At 34.0% G+C, this 20,081-nt stretch overlaps 1 protein-coding gene across 2 annotated transcripts in view; it reads left to right on the top strand.

Moving 5' to 3' along the window:
- The window catches only part of Gfpt1 (glutamine--fructose-6-phosphate transaminase 1), a 69,305-nt gene extending 50,241 nt beyond the window's left edge, over nt 1–19,064 (top strand). For both annotated transcript variants that reach the window (XM_027934570.2, XM_071601665.1), the window contains 5 exons: nt 7,699–7,813; nt 9,046–9,173; nt 9,760–9,927; nt 11,485–11,646; nt 12,507–19,064. In XM_027934570.2, coding sequence (XP_027790371.1) covers nt 7,699–7,813; nt 9,046–9,173; nt 9,760–9,927; nt 11,485–11,646; nt 12,507–12,551 — 618 coding nt within the window. In that variant the 3' untranslated portion in view covers nt 12,552–19,064. The remainder of the gene's footprint in view (nt 1–7,698; nt 7,814–9,045; nt 9,174–9,759; nt 9,928–11,484; nt 11,647–12,506) is intronic.
- Nucleotides 19,065–20,081: the final 1,017 nt, after the last annotated feature.

The raw sequence follows: 20,081 nt of genomic DNA, 5'->3' as shown, positions 1-20,081 counted from the left end.
TTAAAAAACAATAGCTAAATTATAGACCCAACCTAGGTGCCCTTCTACAGATAAATAGATAAAGAAAGTGTGGTACATATACAAAATGGAATATTACTCGGCCATAAAGAAGAATAAAATTATGGCATTTGCTGGTAAATGGATGGGACTGAAGAATATCATCCTAAGTAAAATAAGCCAGTCCCCCCAAAACAAAGGCTGAATGTTTTCTCTCATATGCGGATGCTGACTCACAATAATGGGGGTGGGTAGGGAAGAATAGAAGTTCTTTGGATTAGACAAAGGGTAATGAAGGGAAGGGAGGGTGAATGGGAATAGGAAAAATAGTAGAATGAATTGAACATTACTATCCTATGTGCATATATGATTAATTCTGTATCATGTACAACCAGAAGAATGAGAAGTTATACTCTAAATATGTATGTCAAGATAGATTCTATCATGTATAACTAATAAGAACAAATAAAAATACCAAATAAATGAGTATTTTATGAAAATATATATATTTCTAGTTAGATGTTACATTTGTGGAGGTATAAAGGAACTTTCATTTCTTTCTCTCCTTTTTTGATATGGTGGATGGAACCCACAGGTGCTTTACCACAGAGTTACACCCTCAGTCTTTTTTATTTTTTGAAAGTATCTCACTAAGTTACTGAGGGTCTTACTAAGTTGCTGAGACTAGCCTTGTACTTGAAATCCTTCTGCCTTATCTTCCCAAGTTCCTGGGATTACAATCATGTACCACTACATCTGGCTTCTGCCTTTGCCTTTTAGTTCTTTTTTTTTTTTAAATACTTTATTATTTTTCTTATTGGGTCTTTTTAGTTATACATGACAATAGAATTCATTTTGACATAATTATAAAAGCATAGAATATAATTTGTTCTGATTTAATTCCTAGTTCTCCTTCCCCCATTCCCTTCTCACAACTCTACTGATCTTTCTACTATTTATTTGTAGTTTTTAAAAAATTGTTATGAATGTACACGATGGTGAGATTCACTGTGGTTATATTCGTATATGTACATAGGAAGGTTATGTTGTATTCATTTTACAGTCTTTCCTTTTCCCATTTCCCCTCCCTTCCCTTCATTTCCCTTAGTCTACCCCACTGAACTTCTATTCTTCCCTGGACTGCTGCTTATTGTGGGTTAGTTTCCACATATCAGAGAAAACATTTGACCTTTGGTTTTTTGTGATTGGCTTATTTTACTTAGCATGATAGTCTCCAGATCCATCTATTTACCAGCAAATGTCATAAAGTCATTCTTCTTTATGACCAAGTAATACTCCGTTGTGTATGTATGCCATATTTTCTTTATCCATTCATTTGTTGAAGGGCACCTAGATTGGCTCTTTAGTTTGGCTGTTGTGAATTGAGCTTCTATATAAACATTGCTATTGCTGTGTCTCTGTAATATACTGATTTTAAATCCTTTGGATATTTACTGAGAAGTGGGATGGCTGGGTCATATTGTGGTTCCATTCCTAGTTTTTTGAGGAATGTCCATGTTGCTTTCCAGAACAGTTGCACTAATTTGCAGTCCCACTAATAATTTATGAGTGTACCTTTTCCTCTATATCCTTGCCAACATTTATTCTTCTTGTATTCTTGATAATTGCCATTTTGACTGGAGCGAGATGAAAGCTCAGTGTAGTTTTAATTTGCATTTCTCTAATTGCTAGAGATGTTGAATATTTTTTTCATTTATTTGTTAACCATTTGTATTTCTTATTTTGAGATGTGTTTAGTTCTTTTGCCCATTTATTGATTGGAAGATGATGATGATGATGATGATTTTAGGTGTTAAGTTTTTGAGTTCTTTATATATCTTGGATATTAATACCCTATCTCAGGAGCAGGTGGCAGAGATTTTCTCCCATTCTGTTGGTTCTCTCTTCACACTCTTTATTGTTTCTTTTGCTGTAAAGAAGCTTTTAAATTTGATTTCGTTCCACTTATTGATGTTTGATTTTATTTCTTGAGCCTTAGGAATCTTTTAAGGAAGTCAGTTCCTGAGCTGACGTGTTGGAGTATTGGGCCTACATTTTCTTATAGCACGTGCAGGGTTTCTGGTCTAATTCCTAGGTCTTTGATCTACTTTGAATTTTGTGGAAGATGAGAGAAGGGGGTTAAATTTCATTCTACTGCATATGAATTTCCAGTTTACCCTGCACCATTTGTTAAAAAGGTTACTTTTTTCCAATGTATGTTTGGTCTAGTATGAGATACCTGTATTCATGTGGGTTTGTCTCTGTGTTTTCTATTCTGTTCCATTGGACTTCATATCTGTTTTGATGCTAATAGTATGCTATTTTTGTTACTGTAGCTCTGTAGTATATAATTTAGTTCTGGTATTTTGATGCTTCATGCTTCTAAACAATGCCTCCTTTTCTAAACAATTGCTTTGGCTATTCTGAATCTTTTATTTATGCAAATGAATTCCATAACTGCTTTTCTAGTTCTGTGAAGAACATCATTGTAATTTTGATGGGAAATGCATTGAATCTGTATAGTGCTTTTGATAGTATGGCCATTTTGACGGTATTAATTCTGCCTATCCAAAAACATGGGAGATCTTTCCATCTTTTGAGATCTTCTTCAATTTCTTTCTTCAGTGTTCTATAACTTTCATTGTATAGGTCCTTTACCTCTTTTGTTAGATTGATTTCCAATTATTTTATTTATTTTTGAAGCTATTTTCAATGGGACAGTTTTCCTAATTCTTTTTTAGTAGATTCATCATTTAGTACAGGAATGTGATTTATTTGTGGATGTTGACCTTATATCCTGCTACTTTTCTGAATTTCAGTTCTTTTAAAGGCTTATTAAGACCATGTTGCTCTTTGAAAGTAGGACATGCATAAATTTAATAATAATTAAAAAAAATCAGGACTGGGGTTGTATCTTAGTGGTAGAGTGCTTGTCTAGTGTGTGTGAGGCATTGGGTTTGATTATCAGCACCACATAAAAATAAAATAAAGGTCCACGAACAACTAAAAAAAATATTTTTAAAAAATTAATCTTAGAAAGTTATATAAATGCAGATGACTTATCTCTCCATAGATATTACACTTTATGATTTCCAAATGTTCAATTTCTCATTATCTGTTTTTCTGTTTAAATCTAATATTTTTTGCTGATTATCTAATAAGACACTTTAGTGCTGATGGTTTTGAGTTTAATTAAAGGGTTATGGAAGATGATGGTAATGGATCAATAACCACACTTAACTTTTTTTTCCTCAAAAAGAATCTCATGGAAAATTTTTTTGTGTGTGCAAAATTTGTAATTCTTATGTAAAAACTTTGAGGTTTTAATTTCTTGGGTATTTTGATACTACTAACACTATAATTTATGGATAGCTGAAACTTGAATTTTCTCTGTATGGTAATTAAAATGTAAGTTGTTTGTGCTTGGTTTTCATCCTGTGGCTGAATAAATAACCAGCTGCCCTCAGCAACAGTTAATGGATTTTTAGAGCAGTGTCCAGACAGATGCTTTGATGAGGGTGGTGATTAGAATCCCAGGGCTTCTTTATTCACAACATATCGTGAAACAAGGGCTTTAATGTGGTGTATGTGGAATATAGCACAGTTCGTCTTTTATAAGATCTTTCTGGAATTGTGAGCTGCCAAGGGAAATGCTATTTTTAAAATTTTCACTTTTTTTAACGAGAACTTTTTATTATGACAATATTCAAACATGTAGCAGAGTTAAAATAATTTTACATTAACACCCATCAATACTCATCAATTGGATTCTACCATTAACCTTTTTTTCTACAGTTTTACAGAGAGATCGTTTTCATGATATAACATTCACCAGTTTTAAGTGTGTAGTGTCAGTAAATTTATTTGGCTATGCAACTGTCCCAACAACCCAGTTTTAGACTAAGACTTTAATCACATGCCAAAGTTTCTTTGTACTCCTTGATCGCCAGTTCCCACCCTTAACCTCCAGCCTCATACCCAGCAGCTACTGCTTTCCCTTGCTGTATTTTGTCATTTTTCAGAAATTTCTTATAAATGGGATGGTATAATACTTGTCTTTTATGTCTGGTTTCTTTCATTTAGTATGAAGTTTTTGAGGTTCATTGATACTGTTACTTGTATTAATAGTTCTTTCTGCAAGTCTTTAAAATATTTTTATTTTGAAATAAACATAGATTTAGAGGAAGTTACAAAGTTGTTATTAATCAAGTTCACATTACTATAATGAAATATCTGAGGCAGGTTAACTTATAAAAGAGAAAAGATTTCTTTTGGCTCACATTTCTGGAGTTTCCATTTCCAAATTAGGCAGTCCCATTTTATGCCTCTGGCAGGGATGCTACATCACAGCAGGAGTGCATGGTAGAACAACAGCTGAGCCAGAAAGCTGAGAGAGACTAAGAATCAGGGGTCCCACAGTCTCCTTTGAGGACATATGCCCAGTGACCTGAGGACCTTCCAGTAGGTTCCAGCTCTTAAAGGTCCTACTACCTCCCAGTAGTGCCACCTGGGGAACCAAACCTTTGAGGGGAATACTCCTCTAGACTATAGCACTAGTACAGAGAAGTCCCATGTTTCCTTCACCCAGTTTTCCCCAATCCTTATATCTTCTGAAATAAGCATATATGTTTTTAATACCTTCATTTTATTTATTTGTTTGTTTATTTACTATGTGGTGCTGAGGATCGAACCCAGTGCCTCACACATGCTAGGTGAGTGCTCTACCACTAATCCAGAACCCCAACACTGAAACAAGCATCTTTTTATAGTACATACTTAAATTTCTTGGCTGGGTGCAGTGACGCACGTGTGTAATCCCAGTGCCTCAGGAGCTGAGACAGGAAGATTGCAAGTTCAAAGCCAGCCTCAGCAAAAGCGAGGTGCTAAGCAACTCAGTGAGACCCTATCTCTACATGAAATACAAAATAGGGCTAGGAATGTGGCTCAGTGGTCGAGTGCCCCTGAGTTTAATTCCAGGTACCCTCACTCTCCAAAACAAAAGAAAAAAAAAACTTGTCTTAAAAAATTTGACAATATGGCAATATGGCGATTTGGTGTTACTTTAATTTTTTTTCTTGGATTTCAAAGTAATTTTTTCTTCAACTGTCTTAGATATTCTGGGCTGGAGTTATTTAAAATAAGTGTTGGAATATTTAGTCATAGACTATTTCTGAATGGTAAATGTGTATGTTAATGGGTAATCAAAAGAGTTCATCATTGATCCTGTTACTTAAGCTCAATGATCCAGCGTATGAATTCCCAGCTTTGCCTGAAAAAACTATTAGGATTACAGGGATATTATTTCCCATAATGTCAGACCATAGACAATTTGATATTTCTGTAGGAATTGATGGATATAAATGTGCAGGTTCAGCCATTTTTGTATGTTATTGCAGGTGTTTAAAATTTCACCACAGTGCTGACTTTAGAAATATACTCATCTGACTTTGTTTTTGGCTGAATAAAAAGAAAAACCAAGTTTAAAAGTTCAGAGTCAACATTTTCCTGGTTAATTCTTTCAAACCTCAGTAGATTCTAAATGTGTGGTGTTGCTTAATTTTCTTACAGTTGTTTTCCTTGTATATATTGATAAAATAAAAAATATGGGGACTGGGAGTATAGTTCAGTCGTAGAGTATTTGCCAAACATGCATGATGTTCTAAGTTCAATTCCCAGCACTGGTGGGGTAGGGCGTGGAGAAAAACATGATTTTAAAATTGGAAATTATACTGTAACAGCAGAGTAATGGAAAAATGTATACATTAAAGTTACTCTGTTTAATATTTATATTTAAAAAATAATGTTGAAATGTTTGCATTCCAAAGAAACATTAGTTTGTAGAATGACATTTTTAGTAATTGGCTAGCGGAATTGGAATACTTATTGTCTCGTCAGTTTGGATTGGAAACAGTTTGGATATCCCACAAGTCAAGATATTGGGGCTGGGGCTGGGGTTGTGGCTCAGTGGTAGAGCGCTTGCCTAGCATGTGTGAGGCACTGGGTTCAATTCTCAGCACCACATATGAATAAATGAATAAACAAAACAGAAGTTGACAAATAATAGAGAAAAATGAATGAGTGAACTGCAAAACAGAAAGTTTTAAAACCTTCTTGTTAGTGGTTCTTACCTGCTCTTTTGGAACCTTCCTGGAATTTCATCTATAGTATTGTAGTGCAAAAGCAAACAGGATGGCCATAGAATCTTTCTCAGTGTGATGTTTCACTAAGTCCTGATGTGTTAGCATTGGTTTTATATGAAATCTGTTTGCTGTCTCTGTACTGGAAGTTCTGTTCAGTTTAATAAGAAAGAGATAAGTAAAACAACAGAAAAGGATAAAACAAAATTCTCCATTGCAGTTATAATTGACTACTTATAAAGCACAAGAATATCAACTAAAGACTTAGAATGGGTAAGAATTCAGAAAGTGCTTTTTATAAAACATATTGGAAGAAGTCTTGTCTATAAATTGAAAATATCTACTTAGAAAAGTAGATGAAGAGGTATGTGTTGGAGAGGAACTCTTATTTTTAATAGCTGTAGAAAGTAAGTAAAAAAAAACTTTACTAAGAAACAAGATGCCCCATAAATATTTGTTTAATAAATGAAAACTAGTATATTATAGACTTAAAAATTCCCAGCACAAATTGATGAAAGTACGTTATTCTGAATAGAAAATTGATTTTTGTAGAGATGTTGGAACTGTGAGACAAAATCAGTAGTCTTGCAACATAGATCTAGGATAGCAAGGAACTCAGACTACAGGAAGTGTCAGAAATCAATAGAAAATGGAGGCAAAATTGGCTGCTTATAAAATAAAAACAGAAGGTACCATCTTATATCAAAATCAATTTCAGATATACTAAAAAGAAAAAGAAAAATCAATAAAAAGGAACAGTTAAAGCAACAGAACTAAGAAAGTTTAATATTTAACTGGTGTTACAATATGGAAGCATTGGCTAAGCTGACAAATACTACATAAAAGTTAAAAACAAAACAAAACTGTGTGTCTACCAAACTTAAGAAAAATACTCAAAATATATTAAAAGCCTTCTTAAGAATAATTTAAAAAAAAGAAGAAGAAGACAAACAAAAGCCCCAGTTGAAAAATGGGTGAAGAACAACAAAAAGAATTTTCAAATAAGGAAACAAATGGCCAACCAACATTTTTGGATTCAAGCTATGCATGGTAGTGGGTCCTGATGTTATATGCCTGTAGTCGCAGCTACATGGAAGGTGGAGAGAGAAGGATCATTGAACCATTGAGTTCAAGACCAGCCTGGACAACCCAGCAGGACCCTGACTCAAGGGAAAAAAAAAGGGGTGGTGGTGTCAATTGTCTAGCAGCCAAAATGGACTATTTCCAGTTTAGTGCCACTTGTGTTGCTTTTAAAAGATAGACAATGTACATTGTAAAACTACTGGGAGCTGGGTGTGGTGATGCATGCCTGTAATCCCAGCAGCTTGGGAGGCTGAGACAGGAGGACTGCAGGTTCAAGGCCAGCCTTAGGAATTTAGCAAGGACCTGTCTCAAAATAGAAAAGGGCTAGGTATGTGGTTCAGTGGTTAAAAGCCCCTGAATTAAATTCCTAGTACCAAAACCAAATAAAAAAAATGAATGTGTATTTTCTTTTCATCCTTTTAAAAAAATATATTTTAAGATGCAACTGCCACTAATTTCTGCCTTTTTTGTGACATTTCAGGCTTACACCAGCCAGTTTGTATCTCTTGTGATGTTTGCCCTTATGATGTGTGATGACAGAATCTCCATGCAAGAGAGACGCAAAGAGATCATGCTTGGATTGAAACGGCTGCCTGGTACAAGGATATTCACATTTTAGTTTTCTTTTTAGAAAAAGTGTTGTAAAGGGTTTATTTAGTGAAAGGGAAATAATGCTTCAAGGTACATGGAGTGGGTGCCTTTAAGAGAGGAAATAGCCTCATGTCTTCTGAGTTGTTTATGACCTGTTTGGGAGCCTTCCTTCCACGAATTATTTATCTGGGGTCGTTAGTACAATTTCCTGCCATAGTTTAGTGCATCTGCACCAATATTACCTTGTTGGAAATTTTTGTTATCATAGACCTTATCCATTTCTCCAGATTGACAAGTAGCTGAGGTCCCTGGGCAGTATAACAGCCAGTTGGGTGCCACACAGGGGTAGAGCCTGAATTTCTTTTCCCCACCTCCCTTGCTCATGTCTGTCTGGCTACTTATTCCCCTCTCAGGGACTCAGAACTCTAAAACCCTTCTGGTTGTGAGTGTTGGATCACTTGTTTGATTTTGTAGAGTTCAAGATCTTGCTAGACAAGACAAACAAAAGCCCAAGTTGAAAAATGGGTGAAGAACAATAAAATGAATTTTCAAATAAGGAAACAAATGGCCAGCCAACATTTTTGGATTCAAGCTATGCATGGTAGTGGGGCCTGGTGTTATATGCCTGTAGTCAAGGGGTTGGGATAGTGAGTTTTAGGGTTCCTTGCTTTAGCCTAAGAGGAGGTGTTTGATGGCAGGTGAGCACTGTGGAATCTTTAATACAGATGATGATGGCAGCAGAGCCACAGGCATAGTCCCTAGGCATAGTCCCTCAGGGGCATCTGCAGGTTAGTTCTTATAGCAATCCATGTCACAGCACCAGTTATATTACTTGGTGATGGGGTTCCCTGGTTCTTGTCTTCCTGAAAGAAAGGGTTCAGAGACACCAGTAGAAAATGTGTATGGGGTTTATTTAGAGAAATGGAAGTAACACTCCAAGGTGTGTGGAATAGGCTGCCTCCAAGAGAGGAAACTTTACTTTTGTTTTCTAAGTGAGTTGGTAGTGAATGAAATTCTTTTATTACTGTTGAATCTGTGGTTTGTAACTACTTAGTTAATATAAGATCATTCTATTTTTTGCTCCCATGTATTTAAAAATCCTATGCTGATAACAGAAGAATAGAAATATTGGTCTTTCGTTGGTTGCTACCAATATATTATTGTTGTTATATCTGTTTGTTCAGTTAATGATCCATTTCTCATAGATTTTGATAATAGTAAATTTACTTCTTAACAGATTTAATTAAAGAAGTACTGAGCATGGATGATGAAATTCAGAAATTGGCAACAGAACTTTATCATCAGAAGTCAGTCCTGATAATGGGACGAGGCTATCATTATGCTACTTGTCTTGAAGGGGCACTGGTATGTTTCCTCATTTACAGTTAATTTTAGTCTTCTGACTTATGGACCTGGCATGTAGTCATACTTACTACTTTTTGCAGTGTCTTATGCATGCTAAGTGAGTGCTCTATCACTGAATTATCCCCTACCCTTCCATACTTTTAGAATGAATGAATGAAATATGTGGAACTTTTTAAAGAACCCCTATAAAAAACAAGAAGATCTCTTAGCTTGTTTAACTTAGATTTTAGTAACTTGAGTGTATAAATTGTTCAAAAAGGAATAAAATATTAAGTTCTCTAGGTATGAAATTAAATTGTGATCAAACATACAGCAAGGGGAGAACAGTTACAGAGAAATATGTATATTCATAATAATCTGAAACCTTAAAGAAGACCTGTGCATTTAAAAAATTCTAAATACTTGTTGATAATATAGAAATAATGATCTGTTAAATTGTTAGCTATATTTCCATATATCTGTGGTGCTTTAATACTGTTGGATAAATAGGCAGTGACTTAACATTATAAGATGCTTTGTATAATATTTACTTAAAGATAGAATTTTAAAAAATGGACTGAAGGCTTATTTGGTTCTTTCTTATTAGAAAATCAAAGAAATTACTTATATGCACTCTGAAGGCATCCTTGCTGGTGAATTGAAACATGGCCCTCTGGCCTTGGTGGATAAGTTGATGCCTGTCATCATGATCATCATGAGAGATCACACTTACGCAAAGTGTCAGAATGCTCTTCAGCAGGTAGTTGCTCGTCAGGTAAGTCAGAGGTGGCTGTGAGGATACCTTGGGACTGTAAGAGTCAGTTATTAAAGTTTGTTTGAATTTTATCATATTTAAAGTAATAAATCAGTGCCAGAATAGGTAAATTAAAAAACATTTACATTTAGCTTTGGAGTACAACCTTTGAGATTTATGTGTAAGGAATGAGATACTTAGACTTCTGATGGGATCGACCTCATAGATAAAATGTTAATGGAGACCAAGGCCTGATTCTGGGGGGCCCAACAGATCAGGTCTGGCCATTCATTCATTCCAGAAATCAAATGGAAAACGTAATGATGAAAAGCTGGAAGGGAACTTTTATCAAGGACATTATTTGTATGCACTCTAATAAAGCCATATGGGGAAGGCAAGTGAGATCAAGCGTCTCAGCCTTCAGGGGTACTGACTTGAGCTTCAGGATTAAATAGAGGAGGAATTGGGATAGGAGGTACAAAGTATGCACAATTCCTTATCTCAGTTTTGATTCTGGGATGTGGCCCCAGAAAATTCCTTATCATCTTAGGGCTTGAGAGGGCAATCTCTATTTGCTTTGAAGGGCTGTCTCTCAGATCTTTCTTTTATTGGGGGCATTTTGATTCTTATGAGGTGATTATTCCTGCTTAGGACAGCAGTCTCATCATGAGGTGGTCTGTCTGCAAAGCTCTGATGTTCATGAAAGATGTAGGGCAATGACTGAAGACTTCACAGCACTGCTTCAGTTGAATGGCCCTGTAAATTTTGAAATAGCTTAGTTATTCTTATCGTCTTCAGCCTTAAAGGGGGTGGATTACCAGCTTTAGATAAACATTGCTTAAATGATTAACATATGCAGAGTTGTGCAGAATCTGACCAGAGTTTGAGGTAATAAAGAAGACAAATGTATTACAAAATAAGGCAGACATGTCAGTTTTTCTCCTGATCTTAGTTACCCACTGGGCATCTGTTGCTGCAAAAGCACATTCTAATTCTCTGTTATAATAATAAGCTTAAACAAGACTAAAACTGAGGCCTTGATTTCTAAATTCTTTCGTCTTTCAGTTTTAACATATGCTTCTTCCTTTTAATTTAATATTCTTAAATATTTATCTCAGAAGAAACCTTAACTGTTCAATGTTAATATTATGAATGCTGTGCATAATTTTTTCAGATCATTTGGCTTTACATATAAATCCCATAAGGTATTACTCCATAAGCACAATGTAGTGGTAATAAACTTGGAAGGTAGGCATATCTGGATTCAAACACTAAGCCTTGGAATAAACCCCAAAACAAACAAACAAACAAACAAACACTAAACCTGGAATTTCTTACTTGTGTAAGCTTAAAAAAAAAAAAAAGTACTGAATTCCGCAAAACTTCTGTTTCTTCAACTGCCTAATTGAGATCAACCAGATTTAATCTGTATGACTTTGTGTTTAAATAAATCTGTCAGTGAGACTTTGTGTAGACTATGCAGTGCAAAATTTGCATATTCTTGTGCCAATAGTCTTGTATTTTTTTTCTAGTGATTGAGTATGTATGTATGTGTGTGTGTGTAATTTTATTTCCTAGGGGCGCCCTGTGGTGATTTGCGATAAGGAGGATACTGAGACCATTAAAAACACAAAAAGAACAATCAAGGTGCCACACTCAGTGGACTGCTTACAGGGCATTCTCAGCGTGATCCCTTTGCAGTTGCTAGCTTTCCACCTGGCAGTGCTGAGAGGCTATGATGTAAGTGGCCCACCTCTGCAGAAATATTAGGGTTTTTTTTTTTTTTTTTAACTTGGGTACATTCTGATAATTTCTCTCCTAAATTTTTAACAATAACATTTGAAAAATCCATCAGATATGTATTTGTCACCTATTATCTTTTTGTGACCCAATTTGTAAGTTATAATATCTTCTTACTCATAAAACTTGAAAGTACTTTGGAGGACCTTCAGGACTGGGACTGTCCTTGGGAAATCTCCACCTGTTTTCTTAGTATGTTTTTCTTCATAGAGTAGCATGTGGGATTTTGAAGAGGGGAATTTTTGGTTGTTTGGAACTCTCTCACACATTGTATGAATTCCAGTATTCCTGCTCTCTCAATTATTGTGGTAACCTAAACATTCTGCTTTTGTATTTCTAGTGTCCCTATGAGTGTGTTACCACCTCTATAGAGGACCAGAGTAATTAACTCTTTCTGTGTGTGCTGGCACTTTTAAATTTTTTTCCTAACTAGTTCAGTTTTTTTTTTTCAAGACATATTACATGATTATATTTTCTAATATAATGTTTTAAATATTATATTAGTTTAAATGTAATTTCATATATATATATGAAACTACACACACACACACACACACACACACACACACACACATATATATATATATATATATATGAAACTACATTGCTCAAGGAGGCCTTGAACTCCTGGACTTAATCCATCCTCCCACCTCAGCCCCTTGAGTAGTTGGGACTACAGGCATGTGCCACCACACCCAGCTCTAAACAAAAATAGTTTTCTTATAACAAACCCCTTTTTCTCAATCTGTATAATCTCTCAACTCTTGCTCTTTTTTATTTTTTTCTTTTTCTTTTAATAGGTTGATTTTCCACGGAATCTTGCAAAATCTGTAACCGTCGAGTAAAAAGCATCTGAAACTTGGGAAGATTAAACAACACAAGACACCTTTTGTATTGAAAGCTTTGATTTAAGATATCACCCCCCCTGGAAGCCTTTTTTAGTAAATTCTTATTTATATATCAGTTATAATTATTCCACTCAATTTGTGATTTTTGTGAAATTGCTTCTTATATTTTTCCAGTAAAATGTGGGGGAGTTTGAATAATGAAATCTAAATTGGAATCTGTATTGGAAAGATTTTAGCTGTCTTTTTCTTTAAAGAATGCTGGGTGTTGAATTTATGGGTCCTCCACTTCAATTTAAGAGGACTGTATATTTTAAAAATAATTGGCATTTGTTTTATTCATTCAGACCAATCATAGAGTTGTGCATTTATTTGGGCTTTCTAAATCCAGTGGTAGTATATGTGAACACTTGGATGTTTATTGAAGGTTTTGCTAAGTTATATATAAACAGAAGATGCTGTGATTTATTTCAGAACTTGTTTCTATTTTGTTTTTAAATCAAACTGTAATACTTAAAGGCTTAAAACTTTTCTTGGTGGGATTTATATCTAAGGTCAGTTAACCTTAGTTCTCATACTTATCCGTTATCTGTAGGTGGAGGTGATTTAGGCAACAGAATATTATAGTAGTGCATTGAATGTTCTCCAATGCACTTATAGAGAACACATGTACACAATTTTATAGCACAAACTTTAAATTTGAATTGCTTTGGACAATTGGACAATTGATAACGTGATTTTAAATTTGAAGATAGGATGTTGGGTAACCCACTCCTTGTTTTTTCATCTAAAATAAATTTTTATTTCCTTGTGTTTATAATCTTTATTTTTAAAGTAACTGTTGAATGACATATTTGTATCTTGTTCTTGAAATCACAACAGAGCTGCTATCAAATGTTTCAGATTGTCAATATATTCAATATTCTTTTCAACTTTGTCCCATGAAAGAATTTCCTACAGTTAATTTTGACTTTCTTTACTGCCTTGTTGCATAAAACTAATAAACCTTTAGTGTCAGTTTGGAAATTCTCTGAAATCGTTTAGAAGATTTGCAAGTCTTTGGCTCTTAAATGGGTATGGTAGGCTAGGCTAAGAAAAATTTATGTTTTACACTGATATTAGTAAATAAAGGGCATCATATTTAGTATTCCTAGATTTTTTCCTCTGTATTTTCTGTGTTCTACCCTGAAATTTATTTAGGAATGAAGATGATGTAAATAAAGTGGTGTAAGATGTCTTCAGCTGGTTGCGGTTACAAGTGGAAGTTGACACTTTGGGTTAAAATATTTAAAGTAGAATATTAGTTAGATACCCCAAAAATGTGAGTTAAAATTTTTTTCACAGAGTTTTTTGGTTTAGATCTTGAGGGCTATAGGAGAGTGTGCTTATGTTTTGGTTAAGCTCTTTCAGAAGTACTCACTTTTAAATTGTGAAGGTGAAATATTTAGCATAATTTCTAGTAAGTTCAGTCTTTTATTTCCTTTTTTTTTGTTTGAACTTCTTGATGAGGTTAGGATTTTGGATAGCTATTATTGCTACAAGAGAAGTATAAAACACTGCTTGTGCATGATGGGTAGAGAAAGAAGTGGCATATTTTGAGGTAATTTGGAAGGAATCATTGATGGAGACTAGGGATCTCATTGTTTTTAAAAATAAAATATGGTCACTATTTACATCATACACACACACACAAACACATACAGCTGCTATAGCTGTATTTACCTACTTTGTTTATAAGATTATTTTCTGTAAGTGTACGAGTTTTAGTATATGTATTATATCATTTCTTATATTGGTACGGCAGCATTTGACACGTGTATGGGTTTGCAGCATTATTTTATTGACATACATGACATAAACATAATTATTGTGTATTGTTATGGGGTACAGTGTGATGTTTTGGTATATTGTAAAATGATTAACTCAGGATACTTAGATTATCCATCATCTCAAACATTTATCATTTTTTTTGTGTGATAAGAACAATCAGAGTGGTCTTTTGTATCTATTTTAAATTATACCGTTTGGTACTGTTGGCTGTCATCACTTTCTGTGTAATAGAATTCCAGAACTTACTTCTGTCTGGCTGTGATTTGTACCCCAAATCACACTCCATACACAAATACTCCAAGCTAGGGTAAGTTCTAAACTGAGTATCAAAAACCAAATTGAAGGATGAAGTGGTATTTTCCAAACATGATTTTTTTTCCCTTTTCTCTCTTCTTGCTCTCTACCCCATTTAATGTTGTGATTTTTAAATGTTTTTATAAATTAATTTTTAACACATAAAAGGTCTTGCAGTGAGGCAAGGCTAAATAAGTGAGCATACCCAGTTAAAGCCAATGTAATATAGACTATTTAAAAAAATGTGTTTTTCAGAAAAAGGTATTCTACAAAAGGAGCTCTTTATATAAAAAGTTTTCTTATAGTACATTTAAAGTTTAAATTCAGTCATATGCCCTTACCCAGTGGGCCCTTTTTAGTCAGGGGACATCTAACACATGGCCCAGTAAATAATTATTACTTTGGAGTCAACTTTTCCACTTTAAAAATCACATATACCATAGGATAAATATAAGAGGAAAAAAAAGTTGTCAGCTCTTTTTAGTTTGTTATAACTATGTCAACGGGTTTTTTTTTTTTATGACTACCTATTATAAGCTGTGCAGGTCATTTAAAATTACATCTTCCTTCTCAAAAAATGTCTGTCCCCAGGTAGACTTGTCACTGGAGAAGAGTAGCTAGGTTCATTGAAAGGCATGGGTGCTGTGAGTTGAGTGGATTTGTTTACTTAAATGATGGTCTAAGTTTGGGGGCATATCATATATAATGTTTATAAGAAATGAAATGCATGTGCAGAGTGAGCTGTAATCACAGGCTATAAACAATACAGAGTCATTAACATGCAGATGAAAAACAATCAAGTGTTCCTGCTCCTCAGAGGCAACTGACACAGGGTAGAGTGCAGATGGGCTATTTCTCTTTTGAAAGTTTTCTTAGGTTGTTTCTGAGGTGATACTGTCTTCTTTTAAATCCGGGTCTCTTGTCCTGAGTTAGTTCTGAGGATGGAGAAAAGGAGCCTATTTGAGGGTCATTGGTAATATTCCTCTGACATTTATTTCATTACTCTTCAAAGAAGGAAAACCAGCTAAAGTGTTTGTTTTAACAAACATATTTTAAGTCCTTTGGGTCAGCTCTTTCTCTTATCTTTTTAAAAAATATATATATGTAGATATATATGTAGGATATGCTATAGCAATAAAAGAGAAAGACTGGTGTTACCTAGTTATTATATGCTACAAATTAAGTGATTTTTCTGAAAAAAAGCACAAAATCAATGAAAAGTATTTATTGAAAAAGAATTCATAGTTCACATTGAATTTGTAAAGGCCAAAGAAATTGAGGAGAATGGTAAAGATATTTCATTTTGTGAGATCTACATATTTAGTAAATTTTGTGTACAAGAATGACAGGCAGTGTTTTACCCACAGAAACACATTTCAGTTTTTACTGTTAATAGTCTCAAGTTTAGAAGTTTTAACATATAAATCTGTTTTTACCCACTATATTTAAAGATTGTTAATAAACATTTCAGTTATCTCCCTAGCTTGATGAATTTAAACATTATCTTTAAATTTAGGACAATGACAACTAATAGGACTAATCATATTAGCTTCAAACCAGTAATATCCAGGGTTAAAATTATAGTTAGCTAGCAAGATTGTTAAGTTATGCCATATTAACTTGTAAGTATGTAATAGCTTCATGTGGAAATGTTACATAATATACGATAACTAATGGTTAATGAGAACATCTTAGAAATTCTCAAATTACCTTGCTTTCTATACTAGTTTTCAGAATGATTATAGAAATGATCCTGTTAGCTTTTTGGATGTTCTGTGGTTGAATGTGTTTTTGCCTAGATAAAACTTTTGGTATTTGTTTAAATTATACTTCTTGTGAGGGGAGGGGTTAGGGTTGTTGCTTGTTTCAGTTTTGTGTTGTTTGAAACGAATGTTCAGTTTTCTGAGCCAATTGGTCTTTTCATCCTTATGACTTGTAATTTCAGTGACTCTAAGCCAGAACTGTGAATAGATTACCAAAAACTTTTGCTAAGAATTTCATTTTGAAGCAATCTGCCAATATTTAAAGCATATACATGTATGTAGTTGTTTTAAAAATTGTATTGTACTAAGAAATATAGACATTGTTTTACTTTAGTTCTTAGTAAACATTAGTGACACTGAACATTTACTAATTACTTTAACTTTAAAAAATAAGAAATGATTGCATAAATATTATCAAAAGCCACATTTCTGTATTCCGGCTTCCCAGTTGTTTTAAAAAGGATCATTAGATAAAACAAATGCTGGATACTCTTTCTGATATCATACTCCATAAATAATATACTTTCTCAAGTCACTTTAAATTTTTTGCAGTAAGCTGTTGCAGATTTTCAGGATTTGCAGTAATCAGAAATTTCAAGTGAATTCATAGTTGCAAAAGAAGGATATATATTATATATATAATATATAATATTATATATATATGGTAAATGAGTGACAAGACAATCTAAGTAGTATCTGGGAATCTGTAAATTGTAGAACAAAGATTCCCTTTACAGAATTATTTTATATACAGCAAGCTAGATGCTTTCCCCAGTGCTCACAGCACTTGCTCGGTTTTGCAGGAGACCAGGGTGGTTGGAATGGACAGATGTGCTATTGGGTCTACCCACTCAGTAGAGTCTGTGGACTCTCCCTCTCTCTCCTGTGCTCTGACTCTGTAGAAACTAAGACTGCCTCATCAGCGTGAATCATGTTTTCTAAGATCTATCCTTTTGAAGTAAAATTCAACCTTACTTCTAAGTGAACAGTTTTCTTTCAGTTCTTTGCAGTTGATTATCAGTATTTACTGAGACCTTACTGAAGGCCAAGAAGTAATATCCCTAAAAGTTAAGAGGGCACTTTTCATTAAATGGCATTTGGAAAAAAAATACTTCTTTAATTTTTTTGGATGAAGGAAAGAAGTAAAGGCTAAGTTTCTCTCAATCATCTGAAGGTAAACGTGCTTCTTTCATTTTTTAAGATAATATAGGAGCTTTATTTAACCTTATGACCATCCTGGAAACAGAAACTAATCTTGTGCTAATGTACAGAAGAGTTATCAGAATATGAGTCATTTAAAAGCTGACCCCTTCCCAGGTGCTATATATGTGATGAAATGAATTCATCATTCTCTTTGGTGAGCATGTATACAGGAAATTATTTCCAAGATTGAAACATACTTTGTGAACTTACATTAACATGCTTCATTAACTTGAATTCCAGGATCCACTTATGTATTTTCTTGTAGAGACTGCTGCTACTTTATCCATATTTTCCTTTTTATATTTCAGGATATCTTGAATATGAACTTTGGGTGTGTAATTGAAAATATGGAACTAAAAAATGGAGCTTTTTAAACAATTAGAGAAGTGCCCTCTGGATAGAGTTTTTTTCTTTTCACCTATCATTCTGCTTCTCTGTATAAAATTAAAAAGATTCTTTACATAATTTGAATGGAAACAAGTGGTGTTATTTCCACGTTTTTAATTAATGCAGTATACCAAGTGATTTAGAAGCACCCAACTATTAAAAAAAACATAAACATGTAAAAAATTTAACGCTGTGCACACTTGGGATTTTTACCTCTGTCACTCAGCTTTGTATGTTTTGAGATGGAGATAAGTATAGCAAGATCATGGGAGGAAAATTGCCAGAATTCCAAAGCACATAGTATGATATTCATGGAGAATTTCACATCTGTTATACCTAAAAGACAAACCATAACTAACCAACCCCTTTGTTCTTAAATTACACATTTTTTTTTTCATTCGTGAGACCCAAAAGTTGCTATTCATTAATTCTAGATAAACACCCAGGCTGCAGAGAACTAGATGTATCAGAATCACTGCAGTTTGTTTCTGGCAATAGCTCCCTTTCAGGTAACTTTGTTGTCCTTATTCCAGTGTGGCCTCAGTCATTGATGTTTTACTATGGCGAGGTCCGTGTGACATCAACCCATTAGAAAACTTGATCCACTGTCTTCACATAATGCCTCCAGTAAATGGAAAATATCTGAGACAATAAAGACTTAATTTCTAGGCAAGAGAAATAAAATTGTATTATATTTGAGTTTCTTTCTGTTAGACTTGTCTGTGTCTAGACAGTTTTGATTTAGGGGGCTTTTAAAAAAAAATCACATTTTGTTTGTAGAATTGTTTTGAAGTACCAAGCTTATTTGCTTTGAATTTTATCTCCTGCTTTCTTATTTTTTTTAATTCTTTGAATAAAATGATTTTTTAAAAATTAATTTACTTTCACTGCTGCTATGTAGAAATCTAGGAACTGTGGGACATCTTTGTAGGATTTCCATCTTTGTTCTTAGTTGTTAACTTGGAGACCCATGTGTTATTAAAATTTAAAGCATTTCTTTGAAGAAATCCAACAAATTAAATCTGAAATTTCTTTACATATGTAGTCTTTGTTTTTTTTGGTGGTTATTGGGGGTTACTTTAATTGAAGTGGGAAAATAGACTCTAAATACAGAATTGATTTTAATGACAGAACATTAGGAACTTAAATGAAATATTAGGAACTTTTCTCAGCAGGAACAATAATGAATTGGTTTGCACATTCATAGTTCTTCATGGAAAAGGAGACAAGAGTAAAGGACAGTGACAAGTTCCTAAGAATGGAGAAAAGCTAGTGGACTCTAGGCATGGTTCTCCAAAACTTGACCTTCCCATCAGTGTGATATTCCTTAGTAAATGGTTCTCAACTCCTTTGAACTGAGTATGCTGAAACTAAGTCAGAGCAGTTCTGAAAATGTTGACAGTCATCCTATTAGAAAATTAGAGCTGATTTTTAATTTTATTATTTTTAAAATTAAAGACCCTAATCTTGGGGCTGGGGTTGTGGCTCAGCAGTGGAGTGCTCGCCTAGCATGTCTGGGGCTCTGGGTTCAATCCTCGGCACCACATATAAATGAATGGATAAAGTAAAGATATTGATTGTGCCCACTACAACTAAAAAATATTAAAAAAAGATCCTAATCTTGACTTGGCTTGTGCTCAAATAGAGTGCCTTAAAGCTTAAATCATTATTTAAGTGGAAATCATTTCACAGAATTTAACAGCCAAATCCTGCTCTTCCATTCTTTTACCTTGTACTGTCAGTGTTCTAGGCACAGTGGGTACATTGGGTATCTGAGAAATGCAGGCAAAACAATGGACTCTGGTTAAGCAAACAACATATTTCTCAGTGTCTATGCACAAAGAATTTGCAATAGTATTTGCATAATAAAACACTTGCTGACCTTGCTATTTATTAATGAACAACATTTTATTATTATTTTTTCTTTCAGTAACAACCTGTTAAGAGTTTGATCAAGAAATCAGAATTCTCTGAGGGAATTTTCAGTAGGAAAGAATTTTTTAGGGAGATGTATTAGAGTTCTGTAGAGGAACAGAATCAACAGGAAGTATAA

This window comes from Marmota flaviventris, chromosome 14 (genome assembly GCF_047511675.1).
Source record: "Marmota flaviventris isolate mMarFla1 chromosome 14, mMarFla1.hap1, whole genome shotgun sequence".
Taxonomy (NCBI): Eukaryota; Metazoa; Chordata; class Mammalia; order Rodentia; family Sciuridae; genus Marmota; species Marmota flaviventris.
This window is presented reverse-complemented; position numbering and strand designations above follow the sequence as displayed.